The sequence below is a fragment of the Gossypium arboreum genome, chromosome 10 (assembly GCF_025698485.1).
Source record: "Gossypium arboreum isolate Shixiya-1 chromosome 10, ASM2569848v2, whole genome shotgun sequence".
NCBI lineage: Eukaryota > Viridiplantae > Streptophyta > Magnoliopsida > Malvales > Malvaceae > Gossypium > Gossypium arboreum.
This window is the reverse complement of record NC_069079.1, coordinates 12,824,597-12,839,298: the sequence shown is the minus strand read 5'-3', so window position 1 is coordinate 12,839,298 and position 14,702 is coordinate 12,824,597. Positions and strand designations below refer to the sequence as shown.

Here is a 14,702-nt window from a genome sequence, read left to right as displayed (position 1 = left end):
CATTTAAGTCACTATTTAGGAATGACATTTTAATATCCAGTTGATGCACATGCAATTTATAAATAGAAGCCACTGTTATAAGAACCATTATAAATATTATTCTCGATACTGGTGTATAAGTGTCAAAGTAGTCTATGCATTCCTTTTACATAAAATATTTAGCAACTAATCTTGCCTTAATGGTTTGTATAAAACCATTAGTGTTATATTTTCTTTTAACCACCAATTTACAACCAATAGGTTTAGAACCTCTAGGTAAATCAAATAAGACCCATGTATTATTAGACACTTTTTAGTCCATTTTATCATTTATAGCCTCTTTCCAGAAAACTGCATCTCTTGAAGCTATTGTTTCACTAAAAATCTAAAGATCTACATTTAAAAGAATGCATGTTTTGTTTAACACGTTGGTTTTGTTTGTAACACCCCTTACCCGTATTCGACTCTTGGATAAGGTCCGAGGCGTTATCGGACTCAAACATAAATATTCATACAAAACTGGGCCATAAAATTTCATTCAATTTAAAACCATTCATAAACATGCATCTTGTCCCTTGTACGGGCCCACGAGGCCCAAAATATATTGGGTGTGGTTCGGACACATAAAAAATTTCTTGTTTTGGAGGGTCACACGGCCATGTGGGTAGGCCGTGTGGTCACACACGCCTGTGTGGTTTTGGACACGCCCGTGTCCTTAGCCCGTGTAACTCTCTGTTTATGATGTCATTAACATAATTAGAGTCACACGGCCAAGTCACATGCCCGTGTGCTTAGGCCATGTGGGAAATTAAATTCCAAAAATCAGGTGCAGACTTCACACGGCCAGGGCAAACGCCCATGTCCTGGGGCCATGTCCTTCACATGGATGAGACACACGGCCTTTTCTCTACCTGTGTGTTTACTACTAGACATTTTGTTTTACCTAATTAGGGTGCGGGGGACACACGGCCAGATCACACGTCCATGGGGCAAATCGTGTGTCACACACGGTCTAGACATACGCCCACGTGCCTACCCATGTGGACAACTTTGAGGCTATTTTCCAATCCTTTTATCACCCTCAATAACACATGCACACATACACATCTCAATGACATCCTACATGGCATAAGTGAGCACTTATACATTCATAAACATGGCTCATGCATATCAACTTCTTATCAATTTATATTTGCTTAAGACTTCATATTTTATTTAGACCAAGCTTACCAAATCACATGCAATATGAAACATCAATTTACTTCTATTTCATACATTCATGCCTTAGTTGTTAATATACCATTTACTCACATTTCCATCATGAAGCATCCATGATCATATCTACAATTCATTCATGCTAAATGAATTTAACCACATCATGAGTGGCCTTAGCACATGCATGCATATATGAATAAGATTACATCCCCATAATTAATATGGGCCATATCTCATGACCATATACAAAATAAATCATCAAATCATTATAAGCCAACACATTTAGCTAAACCAATATGACATTGTAACACCCCAAACCCGGCCTAGACGTTATGGCCGAATCTGTGATGTCACATTGGAGTGAGTTTTGAAAAGCGTAGTTCTATTAGAAAAGTCCATTTGTGTCAAAACCTCGTTTGTAATCTTTACTAGGAGCTAACTTATTTTATTCATTTGTTAAGTTATAGTTTTTTCTAGCATAACGTGTTCCATACTAAATCGTTATTACAGTTTTAAACATTGTTCATTGCGGAAGCTTTTAAAACAAGTTACGTAGTATGGTAGTTGAAAATCATTTACCTTTTGAAAACCTTAGTCCTACTGCTAACAGATTTAAGTCAATTTAAATAAATCCCCAAATAAAAATAAAAACTTAAAACGACCTTATTTCATAAAATTTACCCAAATAAAACTACCTTTACCAAAAATGACCAAAACGAAATAGCCAAAACAAAAAGTTTGTGAACAGAGAAAAGAGCCGAAAACAATGACCAACCTCTTGCTTTTGCTCAAAAGCTGAAAATGCCAAAAGTGAGAGTCCACAATCGGTACCACTCCTCAAATCACTCCAACTAAACACTATCCATATCCCTTCAAAAATCCTAACTTTTCTCCCTACAACACTCCTAGGATTCGGCTACATACTCCCCACTCCCCTCAACACTTTCAACCGCCCAAGAGCATCAGAATCCTACTAACAAACAACCTCCTGAACAGCACAACAGCAAAAAGACACCCCTTGCGCGCAGAGAGACTCGAACTCGAGTCCCTTGCCATTAGTAACATGCCACTATCCTTTGGATCAACAAGCTTTTCATGACATAACCTCCCCTCAATTGACTAAGAACCCATCATCAAGCAGCAAAGGTTTAATTCAGTAAAAACCCAAAAATTTTGCTAAAGCCCAGGTTTGAACCCAGGACTTCTCGCACCTCTTAGGACCCCCTTTAACCATCAAAGGAAACAATCCAACATGCAACATAACACACAATTTAATCACTAGAAATTTGGGGCATTACAGACATATAACAAAAAGACCAAGTCCCTATACATGCCATACTCAAAATACTTGAATTCACTATACCCAAAAGATTAGTTTGATAGTGTAAGTCGAGCTCCAACATTCTAGTTAGGCGATACTATACGAAAGTGGAAAAGAAAGGGGAGTAAGCATAAAGCTTAGTAAGTTTGCATGTAAATAATTAACAACATTAGCCATGCATTATTATACACATAACACAATAATATTTATCACAATGTCATCAAGTATCATAGGTACATTTTAAGTCATGCCATTTACATAATGTACAATAAAACTTATGATCATAGTTCATCCATTCACTTCTTCCGAGGTCTCATCAATTCATAATCTCAATGTTTATGAGCTTTGTGTACGTACATGTACCCTTTCAACATGATCATACCTTGTCATCTCTTTGACATAATCGTTGGATTACCCGTTGAACCACTTGGAATACTAAAGGATACTCGGGAACTCTCATACACATGGTAGAATACCAATGCCATATCCCGGATATTGTCTTACATGGGATCACATATCGATGCCAATATCATGTCCCAGTTATGGTCTTACATGGGATCACATATCGATGCCAATGCCATGTCCCAGACGTGGTCTTACATGGGATCGCATATCGGTGCCGATAGCCCAACTATGGTTTATACAAAATTATATATCGATTTCGAAGCCATGTCCCAGACATGGTCTAACATGGGATCGCACATAACCGTAATTTCATGATATTTGTATCCTAACTATTCCTAAGGTTCAACTGGGGTTTCGAGATATCAAACTTCGTCGAATCGTCATCGAGTCATCATTAATTAAATCCACGAAGACAATTACACAATTCATGCAATATTAAAGCATTAAAAACATAATAATGTAATGTTACATTATTTACACACAAACTTACCTCAGTACCAAAATATAGCTAACTATTCGATTTAGTCCACAACCTTGTTCTTTCCTCAGTTGAGGTTCGGACTCCGTTTTTCTTAATCTATAATAAAAAATTTTACTTATTTAATTATCAAATTGTTCAAATCATTCCATAAATCATACTTTGGAAAATTTACAATTTTGCCCCCAAACTTTCACATATTTACAAATTAACCCCTAGGCTCGTAAAATGAAATGTGTTCACTTTCTTTGTTACCCAAGCCTAGTCGAACTTATAACATGCTCATAGCAGCCCACATTTTTCATTAAATCATACATCTTACTACTCACTTTACAAACTTTACAAATAAGTCCTTTTTAGCCATTTTCACTAGAAGTCACCTGGTAAAAGATGTTAAACACACATCAAACTTCCATAATCTACCATGAAACGTCAAAATACATGCATGTCATACATAGGTCAAATTTCAAACATGAACCCTACTTCAAAATATGGCTAGAAATAGGTAAATCGGGTTACAAGGGTTTCAAAAATGTAAAAAGTATTAAAAACGGGGCTAGGATGCACTTACTATTGAGCTTGAAAGTTGAAGAAATCGTAGCTATGGAACCCTTAGAATTTCCGGCACACATGAAGAAGATGGACATCAATTTTGACTTATTTTTCCCTTTTTATTTTTTTATTAACCAAATGAAAAAAAAAATGCCCTTAAAGCCTTTCTTTCAAATTTGTTCTATTCATGCCCATTTTTGTCCATAAATATAAAAATTGGGAAAATTTCTATTTAAGGACCTTTAATTAATAATCCATGGCAATTTCATGCTTAAAGCTTCTAGAACTCACATTTTGTAACTTTTGCAATTTAGTCCTAAATGTCAAATTGGACACTTTATCAATAAAATTTCTTCATGAAATTTTCACACAAGCATGCAATCATATCATAGACCTCATAAGAATTATAAAATAATTATTTCTACTTTGGATTTGTGGTCTCGAAACCACTGTTCGGTCTAGGCCCCTAATTCGGGATGTTACATTGTCTCCTTCGACTAAGAAGATAACTAAATTCGGAGAAATAAATTCAAAAGGTAAATGTTGTTCTTTTCTCATTCTCAAACTTATTCTTGGCTCAATTAGTTCAATTGTTTTTTTCTTTTTATTACCAATTGTAGGGCCAATTCATGTTGTTTCTCCTTTTCTTTCATCACAAGTAATATTATCATAATTTCTTTCACCATAATCATCATTATCAAAAAAAAAATTATTCTCGAAAAATCGTATACATATGTAATAATATTAGAGCCTATGTTAAGTAATATCTATATGCCCTTGAGTTTTTTTGCATAACCAACAAAGTTTCTTTTAATAATTCTAGGTCCTAACTTTGTTTTATGAGGATTAAATACTTTATAATAAGCTATACATGCCCAAACTTTAAAATAATTTAAACCCGATTTTCTGTCAATATTCTATCATTCATATGGTGATACTTGTAACTTTTTCAGTAGAATTCTATTAGTAATTTGACATGTTAATAGTGCTTCACCTCAAAGATTACAAGGTAGCTAAACATTTAACAACATACTATTAATCATACTTACTAATGTTGTATTCTTTCTTTCGACTATACAATTTTCTTAGGGTGCATATGGTGTCGTTGTTTAATGAATTATTTCATTCTCTTCACAAAACATAGAGAACAAATTTAGAAAATACTCACCTCTACTACTTCGAAGAATTTTAATTTTCTTCTCCTTTTGATTTTCAATAAGAGTTTTAATTTTATTTTTTTTTTAAATTTCTCAAAGACTTCATCCTTAGTTTTAATCAAAAAAACATTAGTAAATTGAGAATAATCATCAATGAACATTACAAAGTATCTCTTTCCTTCTTTAGTTAACACACCGTTCAATACACAAATATCAAAATGAACAAATTCAAATAAATTAGAATTTTTTTTTTTCAAAACTTGTGGAATATTTCTTAGTCATTTTAGAAGCCACACCAATTTCATGTTCATCAACATGATCTTTCTTATAAGATATATAACCATTATTAGACATATTTCAAAATTGATAATTCAAATATCCTAGTCTAGCATGCCATAGAAAGGAAAATGCTCAACTGTATAAATAGAAATAATATTCATATTGTTAATACTTAGTATGAACATTCAATCACATATTCATACATACGACAATGGAAAACAACTCTGAGCTAAAGATATCTTGCTCAAAGAAATTTTAATAAACGATAATATTGTAATATAGTAGTGTTTTTCATCCGCACACCGTCGCCTCCGTATTGATCCAGACATGAAGAAATTTAATTGACTGCTAAACATGATTCTCAAACAATTGGCTTTCACCTTGATAGGAATATTAAGTAATGACTCTGCACAGCTAAAGATCTCAGCCAAGATTATCATTGCTCATTCCATATTTGCCTAGCCATAAAAATGGTTTGGTTCTGTAAGACTTGAAATTCAAAGAACGCTCATATATGTTGTATGAACCGCATGTTATTGTCATGGAAACTCAATGCGAAGGGTTGACTTATGCATGGTTTATACAAAATACCTACGACCTAAAAAAACGGAACAGTCATCCATCAGCTTCATATGACACAATTTAAAACAAAGGAACCTCACTCTCATTTCTTTTTTCCTTCCTCTTTTTCAACTTTGAATCTGTTTAATGGTTTATTACCAATAAAGTTGATGTGGAGTCATTTTAAATGTTGATAATACCAATTAATCAATACCCTGTATGTCAGTTTTTATTTTCAGCAGTCTGCTGGTGGTATCCTCCTATTCAATTTAAACTGGGGATTAAAAAAAACCAAGTCAGCAGCAATTACCCGTCTTTGAATACCGATGTGCAAAAGCATGAAATTGTGTAAAAATAATACTTCTTCAGAATGCTATGTAGAAGGTAAAGCATCAAAAGAGTGGAGAATTTCTTCTAATACGGCTCTTGTATGGGTATCCAGAGGGCTTTCAGGTTTGTCTGAATGAGCTATATTAAGAAGGTAGAGCTTCTTTGATGCCACAAAAGCTGCTGAAAGGATCCTCTTCATTCCTCCCCTGGTGCTATCCACTTTGTACTCAAACTCGTACACTTGTAAGCCTCCTTGACCAGGTCTCTTGGCAACTCCAATTACCTCAGCATCCTTTGTGCTTTCCTATAATTGGAAGAGTACTGTATAAAACAATATTCTGAATTTCCCTAGACATCAAAACTGAATTAAGAAATAGAAAAACTACAATCATATTCGATTCAACTTATCCTCTAAATATAGAAAGAAGAAGCATATACATCACATTACAATGCAGAAAGAAGACAGTAGAAGTTCCACAAATGTAGTAGTCCCCTCTGTTAGACGGACTTGGAACTGAGTGTAAGTACCTTGCGTTTTTCAGCCTGTATAAGCTTATCAGCTACAAATTGGGGAGTACCAAATTCTCCAAGGCTGTTTAAACGAACTGGGCTCACAACTACCCCAACATTGTTACTTCCCACGTTTGCCTCCTCAAACAAAACAGTTGCCCCTGCTTTCTCAACCTTAAATCCCCCAGATTGATTATTAATTACACTCCATGTTCAGAAAATGAGAACAAAACAAGTTTGCCGGAAAAATAGAAACATTTTTTCATTCATAACTCCACGTTTTATCTTGATATAAATGATGGTATATAAGTACCTTGTTCCAAGAAGAAGGCCTGAGAAGGGTGAAACCCTGCTCAAAATCTGTGTACCTTTCGAGGTCCAAATCTTTGTCAGAGAAAGCTTTGGAATTGTGAGGGAAAAACCCATAAAAGATAAGGAGGAGGGCTGAGGAATTGAGGGCTCTCTTCGTGAGGGAAAGTGGAGATAGCAAGGTGGCTTTGTTGAGATTTTTGTTGTTTTCAAGAGAATGGGGTCTGAGAGCTTTGGGTACGAAACAAGGGAACTTTGGAGAGGAACGATGGAAATGGTAGCAGTAGGGGCTTTGGTTTGAGATAGGGACGCAAATTTGGGAATCCATTTTGGTGAACAGCAAGCAGCTATTTTCCGGGATAAAACTTAACATCATTAGTGAGATAATTTCTCATATGGTACCTATAATTTAATAAAATATTTAATGTGCACTTTTTAAAATGTTTGTTTTGGAAATTGAAATTTGCCCTTCATTTTTATTAGTATTCACCATTGTATTTAGGAACTAAAAGTAAATTAATCCCTATAATTAAACTCTATATTAAATTTTGTCACTAAAATTTGATTTTTAATTAAATTTTACTATTTAATTTTAATTTTAAATAATTTGAAGACAAATTTTAATAAAATATTTTTTATATTTTATTTACATATTTAAAAATAATAAATAGATATAATATTAAAAAATATTATTTTATCAAATATAATATTAATATTTTTCTTTATATATTTTTATTTTCAAGTATTTCTTTAATTAAATAAAATTCTAATTTAATTTATTATCGTTTAACATTTTACAGATTATCTTATTTTTAACTATTAAAATAAAATATTTAAAAAATTTCTTCTTAAATTTTGTTATTGAATAGTGAAATTTAATTAAAAAACTTAAATTTGTTGGTGAAATTCAATAAAATTTAATATTTAATCGTAAAATCAATCACAATTTTAATTGTTATATTCCAAATATATTGTGAAACAACATTCAAAAGATAATGATAAAATTTTAATTTTCACTTATGATGATAAATTTATAATTTAATACGTTTATTTTGGTACTACCCTGTTAATGCATGATAACCTAGTCAATAAAATTTCGGCACGTAAACTATTTAATCCATGTCAGCAGTATCATGTATCAATAATGATAACACAAGACATTTGTGATATAAAAGAAAACCAGAGGATGTAAGGTAAAAATTATGATATATATGCTTCAGGTCCAACACAACGATGCCTCTAGTCTAGCAACACCTAGAATGGTGTTTGGTTAACGGCTTTTATTCCTTCCTTTTTATATTAAAAAAATAAATTAATACCATATCTTGGCAAAATTAGGATGTATGTCAGTTTAAAAGAAATAGGGTTTTAGGCTATTTTATTTAAAAATTAGGGACATAGGTTGATTTTGGTATAATGATAAAAACGCTTCCTGTAGAAAGCATTTTCAGGTGACATGGTAAGAGAGAGGAGTGAAAGCGCATCCTACACAGCACATTTTCACCTTCTCTCTTGTCACGTCACATGAAAATACTTTCCGTAAATAATAAAATTAATAGTTAGATTGAATTCTAAAAACTCGAGAATTTTGATATAGAACTTACATCCAATCTTTTTTGTGGCAAAATAGGAATATTATTTTTAAAAAGCTTTTCAAAAAACGCTTCTTATTAGAAGCGTGTTTTTTTATTTGTTATGCCCAATCTTTTCCAATATTTTGAAATATGTTTCATATTTTATGGTAGAGTTTCCTATAAAATGAAAAATGATATGGAGACGATTTCATATTTAAATTTCAAGCTGAAGATTTGTACAAGGAAAAGATTATTAATGTTAAAAATTTGAAGTTCAAAAATCAACCTAACAAAATAAATTAGTTTAAGTGTTGTTGTTTGAATTTGGTTAATGAGTATTTTTTTTCTATATAATGTTTTCGTTTCAAACACGTGAACTAGGTTTTTTGGTGAAGATGAGTAGACAAATTAGAGTCGTTATTTATTACGACAATCAAATTTGTGACACCAAAAATGAGTTCATTTTTTGTATCAGCCTAATCTACAAAATTGACTTTCAACCAGAGTATCAAACTGAACGAGCTTATTTCAAGAATTAGAAGGAAAGTCTTGACTTCAAGCTAGAGGAGAATTTCGGGCTTAAAATATAGATATCTAACGTCAATGAGCCCTATTAGATATGATACATTTGAGCTCAAAGGCAACATAGATGTTGAGTTAAAGCTTGATACATATTGCTCTTGTAACAGCCCATTTTTGGTCAAATCGGAACAGTGATTTTGGGACCACAAATCTAATGTCAAAATATTTATTTTATTATTATTTTAATGTGTACAGCATGATATTATGATTGTGTGAAATTTTCGTTAAGTAATTTTATCGTTTGAATGCTTAATTCGGTAAAAAAGACTAAATCATGTAAAGTGCAAAAGTGTTGTTCTATTAGTTTAAGGTGTTAAATAGATTTGGTTGTTAATTATGGTGGTCGTAAATGGTAATTAGAACATTTTAAATGTTAGTGGACTTTTATGGACATCATTTAAGTGACTTTAAATATTTTAATTTAAGGTTAATTTTGGTATTTGATAATTAAAAGTTAAATTAATAAAACAAAATGTAATTTTGCTCATATTATCATCTTCCTAACCGATTTTTGAAGAAGAAAAGCCATTAAAATAGCTTCAATTGTTCAACTAGCTATCATCTATGCATGTAAGTCCAAATTTGTCCCTTTTTTTTAATGATTTTTATGTTTTTGTGATCGTTGCTTCGTATTCTAGCTAGCCCGTACTTTAAATTTCGAAACTGTTAAAGATTTAACATGTTTCCATTGTTGAATGTTTGAGTAAATTGATATTAATGATAGATTATGAAGGTTTATTGATAAATTTACTAGTTTTATAAAGTGATTTTTGACAAAAATGTCAAAAAGGGATTAATTTGTGAAAATGTAAAATTATGTAGGTAAAAGTGTGAGTAAATAAAAGATATGGGGTGCTAGGGACTCCATTAAAATTCGGCTAAGCATGGCTTTGTGATTAATTGCATGAATTTGCAATTTTATGTGATAGGGACTAAATTGTAAAAGTGTGAAACATTAGGGCCAAATGTGTAAATTTGACAAAATATGAATTAAAGGGTAAATTGAATAGATCAGATATTGAATGTTCTAATTTTGAAATATATATAGATCAAGATAAGAAAGGATTGAATTTAGATTGGGGAAAAGGAAAGGTTGACGATTAGCCGATATTTGTTATCCAAGCGATAAGAGGTAAGTTCGTATAATTAGAATCGAAATTTTAAATACTTGTAATTATTTGAAATGAATGTATGTAATTGAGTAAATGATCTACTTGAAATTTGAATGCCCTATTAATATGGTCTGATGGTTACCGAGCCCCGTTTGAACTGTAGGAATTTGTAGGATACGAGTGACATGTCACTAGGGTTACCGTTTAGGTCGAGATCCTACACGTGTTGCGGACCCACCGCGGCTCGTATGAGCTTACCGATATATTAGCTCATAAGAGCTTACTGTTCTCAGCTTGTCAGAGCTTACTGTTTATCAGCTCAGAAGGAGTTTACCGATCATAGCTCAAAAAAGTGAATACGATGATGAATTGATGTATGAAATTGAGATAAAGGTTGGTTATATGTACTTATGAGACTAACATATTGATAAATGCTTGTGTATAGGCATTTGACAAGTGAATTTGATATACTTTGTTTAATTGTTTGATTATGCATAAATCGTAAGTTAAATTCTGAATTATATGGGCTTACTAAGCTATAAAGCTTACTCTGTTTCTTTTTCATGTTTTATAGAGGTTCGATAGCTCGCTCGATTCAGATAAAGTCAGAGATACGCATCACACTATCCAATTTTTGACTGATACTTTTGAACTCATAGATATATGTAAATAAGGCATGTATAGGCTAGATATAAAGATGATAGTTATGGTTACTTGAACTGGTGATTTTGGTACATGTTGTGGTATAAGATAAAACCATGTGTTTTGGTTCAATTTGGTATAATATGTGTATGAAATGTTATGGATTGGCTACCTATTGATTATAAAATGTTGCAAATTATGCTTGTGCAGGTATGTAAAAATAGGGTGGCAAAATGGCTTTGCAAATAACCTATTTTTGTCCACACGAGTAGAGACATAGGCGTGTGTCTCGGCCGTGTGTGACACACGATCATGTTACACGGCCGTGTGTCCCCTGGTGTTGAAATTAAAATCAAGTCAGCATGCTCCATACAGCTTCACACATGGGCATGTGACTTGGCTGTGTGGCATAAGTCAGTATACTCTATAGGTTTGACATGACCTAGTACACAGCTTGGCACACGAACGTGTATGGCCATTTTCAAGGCACACGGGCTAGCCACACGGGCATGTGTGTTGGCCATGTGACCTAAGTCAAAGAGTTACACGGGGTCAGACACGGGCTGGGACACGACCATGTGCTCCCATTTCAAATGTCCACACGGGCATATGTCCCCTATTTTGAGAAAAATTTTCAAAGTCTTGTGGAAGTTTCTTGAGTTACCAGTTTAGTCCCGAATGTTTTCCAAAGAATGTTTAAGGCCACGTAGGATATTATAAGGGACAAATTGATTTAACTTGAATGATGATTGTATGAATTAATTGAATGCATGAAAAAAAGTACGTTTATATGTGTTGTAAGTTTGGTAATGCTCCATAACCCTATTTCGACGTTGAATACGGGTAAAGGGTGTTACAGCTCTACTATAAATGCTATACTAGAATTATATGCCTAGTTTGTCGATGTTGAAAAAGGTGATCAGAGTTCAACAACAGTTCCAGTTAATTTGTTTTGGGAACAGAAAGTAGAAAGTCCGACCTTGTGCGGTGGTTTCACGACGTTGTTACAAAGTTTGTAGTAAGGAATGTTGGAATCATTAATGAGAAGGCATTTCTTAGTTTTAGCCTTCAATTTTAACTTTGGCGTATAGCCAGAGTTAGTTGGTAACCTGAACATTATAGCCAGAGTTAGTTGGTAACCTGAACATTGAGGCCCTAACACAAAATTCTATGAGTTTTTTTTTTTATTTCAACTTCGAAACGTTGATGTTATATGTTGGAAACACTTATGCAAGAATGCCATAAAGTTACACGAGTATGCAATCCATAAGTAATATTGGTTTTAACATAGGGTTGATGAGAACAGATGATGTTCTCCCTTAAACTTGCAACAACAAAGGGACATCCAACCCTAGACATGAAACCACCACTTGGATTGATAATAAAGAGGAAGCTAAAACCGATGATGATCCAATTTGGGAGTCTGGCCAGATGATTCAGAAATTGCATTATTTTCTAAACTAAAGGTTGTTCCTACTAAACCAGAAGGGAATGATTTTAACAGTAAAGTCCGGACAATACTGGAAGAACCCAACTAGATTTTACGGCATATGAACCTTCATCCTATATACTTAATGTTGAGATTTTTGCGGAAGATGGGTTACAATTTCCAAAACTTCCTAACAGAAGACCAAACAATGCGAGTTCTTTTACAAATTTCAATGATTTACAAGTTAGAATAGATTTTTCATCCAAAGATGTTTTTGTTGTTGTAGTAAAGCGATATAGCATAAAGCATGGTGTCAAATTACATGTTACAAAATCATGAGCCAAAAATATATTGTAATATCCTGATTTTGGGCCTAGTCGGAATAGTGGTTTCGTGACCACAAAATCCGAGATATAAATAATTATTTTATGATTATTTTAAGGTCTATGATATGATTGCATGATTGTGTGAAAATTTCGTGAAGAAATTTTATGCATAAAGTGCTTAATTTGAAATTTGGGACTAAATTGAATAAATTGCAAAACTTGTGTTCTAGAAGTATTTTGCATAAAATTGAATTAGATTATTAATTAGAGGTCCTTAAAGAGTAATTTTACCAATTTCTAAGTCTATGGACAAAATTGGACATGGATGGAATTTTGGAAAGTTTAGTAGTAAGGGCATTTTGGTCATTTAGGGTAAAATGAATTAAAATACAAAATTAAAAGCCAATTTTGCTCATCTTCAACCCCATGGCCGAATATAGCAAGGAGAAACCATGGCTAGGGTTTTCAAGCTTCCAAGCTCGATTGTAAGTCCGTTCTAGCCTCGCTTTTAATGATTTTACGTTTTGGAGTCCCTAGCTCGATTTAGCTTATGCTAGCAATAATTTAACCTAGGGTTTATATTTGGAAAAATACCCATAGGTGAAATTTGTGTATTTTGGTGTTTTATGATAGAATGTGAGGTTTTAAATTATGTTAGACAACTTGTGCTACTCGGTTTTAAGTGAAAACGAGCAAAAGGGCTTAATCGGTAAAAATACCTAATAGTCATAAGTACATGTTAGAGTGAGAATTTGATGTTGCCATAGAAGGAAAAATGATCAGCATGTCATAAAACATAAGAAAATAGGCTGAATTTTAATTTACGAGCTTTGGGGAAAAAGTGTAAATATGCAAAAGTTTAGGGGCAAAATTGTAATTTTTCCAAAATATGATTTTGGGTCAATTTGAATAATGTGAGTCCTAATTAGACTATATTTTAAATGATAGAGTAAGGAAAACTGAAATTGGGCTAAAATGGGAAAATACCAAGTTGTGGACGAAATGGTAAAATAGCCATTTTCGCATACGAGGTAAGTTCATATGTAAATGTTGGTAACATAGTTATTATTTTAAATGTTTTAATGTTTTTAAATGATATGATAATTATTATGAAATATTATACTTGTGATAATTGTTTGATAATATGTCAAATTATGTTATATACTTGGAAAATGTGAAATACTACCGAGTATCGTATCGACATTCCGTAGAAGATGGTTGAGACACATGATTGGGAAAAAGGTCCGTTGAACCTCGGGAATGGATTAGGATACAAGTGACATGTCACTGGGATATTTGGGCATCCGAACTCGTTGAGTTGAGTCCGAGTTCACTTATGGATGCGAGCGCCGAACTCGTTGAGTTGAGTCCGAGTTCGTGAGATGTAACTAGGCATCCGAACTCGTTGAGTTGAGTCCGAGTTCACTTATGGATGCGAACGCCCGAGCTCGTTGAGTTGAGTCCGAGTTCACTTATGGGCGGGTTACATGGTAGCTTGGCTACATATGTGGCACTTATGTGCAAGTTATCCATGTATCCGAATTATATTCCGATGTGTTCAACGGGTAAAGTTCTACTCAAATGGAGGAATACTCAAGATGAAAGGGACGTATTGGTAAGTGTTGTGAAATGGATACTTTGAACAGGTATGTACTTAACCCTCGGGTTGAAAACTCGATATAACAACAATATGGTAAGATGATAAATGAAAAGGTGATATGAATGTCTTGGTGATGATTATGCAAATGATGTTTTATGTTTGCTTATATGGTTATGTTACTTGCTATTTGCATGTGAGCTTACTAAGCATTTATGCTTACTCCTCCTTTTCATTCCTTGTAGTGTTGACAAGCCAGCTCGGAAATCGGAAACGGTCGGAGGCACGCCACACTATCCGTATACCATCTTGGCATAATGGCTTGTATATTTTGAGTATGGCAT

At 33.3% G+C, this 14,702-nt stretch overlaps 1 protein-coding gene across 3 annotated transcripts; it reads right to left on the bottom strand.

The window, feature by feature from the left end:
* Nucleotides 1-5,503: 5,503 nt before the first annotated feature.
* Nucleotides 5,504-7,466, bottom strand: LOC108466091 (psbP domain-containing protein 2, chloroplastic). Of its 3 annotated transcripts, none has more exons than XR_001868602.2 (4): nt 7,101-7,466; nt 6,806-6,961; nt 6,258-6,581; nt 5,504-5,984 (listed from the first exon to the last, which is right to left on the bottom strand). XR_001868602.2 is itself a non-coding variant. In XM_017766458.2 (3 exons), the coding sequence occupies exons 1-3, from the start codon at nt 7,422-7,424 to the stop codon at nt 6,321-6,323; spliced, it is 741 nt and encodes a 246-aa protein (XP_017621947.1). In that variant the 5' UTR covers nt 7,425-7,465; the 3' UTR covers nt 6,151-6,320. The 3 variants fall into 3 exon arrangements, 1 of the variants encoding a protein (XP_017621947.1); XR_001868603.2 differs by having other exon boundaries at nt 5,504-5,844; nt 7,101-7,465; XM_017766458.2 differs by lacking the exon at nt 5,504-5,984 and having other exon boundaries at nt 6,151-6,581; nt 7,101-7,465.
* Between the last annotated feature and the right edge of the window lie 7,236 nt (nt 7,467-14,702).

Excerpts from the sequence above, each read along its gene's own strand:
- LOC108466091 (XM_017766458.2), bottom strand. The coding sequence starts at position 7,424 with ATGGATTCCCAAATTTGCGTCCCTATCTCAAACCAAAGCCCCTACTGC. Across the intron at positions 6,962-7,100 it reads GGCCTTCTTCTTGGAACAAG|GTTGAGAAAGCAGGGGCAAC; the intron begins GTACTTATATAC and ends GGGGGATTTAAG. Across the intron at positions 6,582-6,805 it reads TACAGGCTGAAAAACGCAAG|GAAAGCACAAAGGATGCTGA; the intron begins GTACTTACACTC and ends TTCCAATTATAG.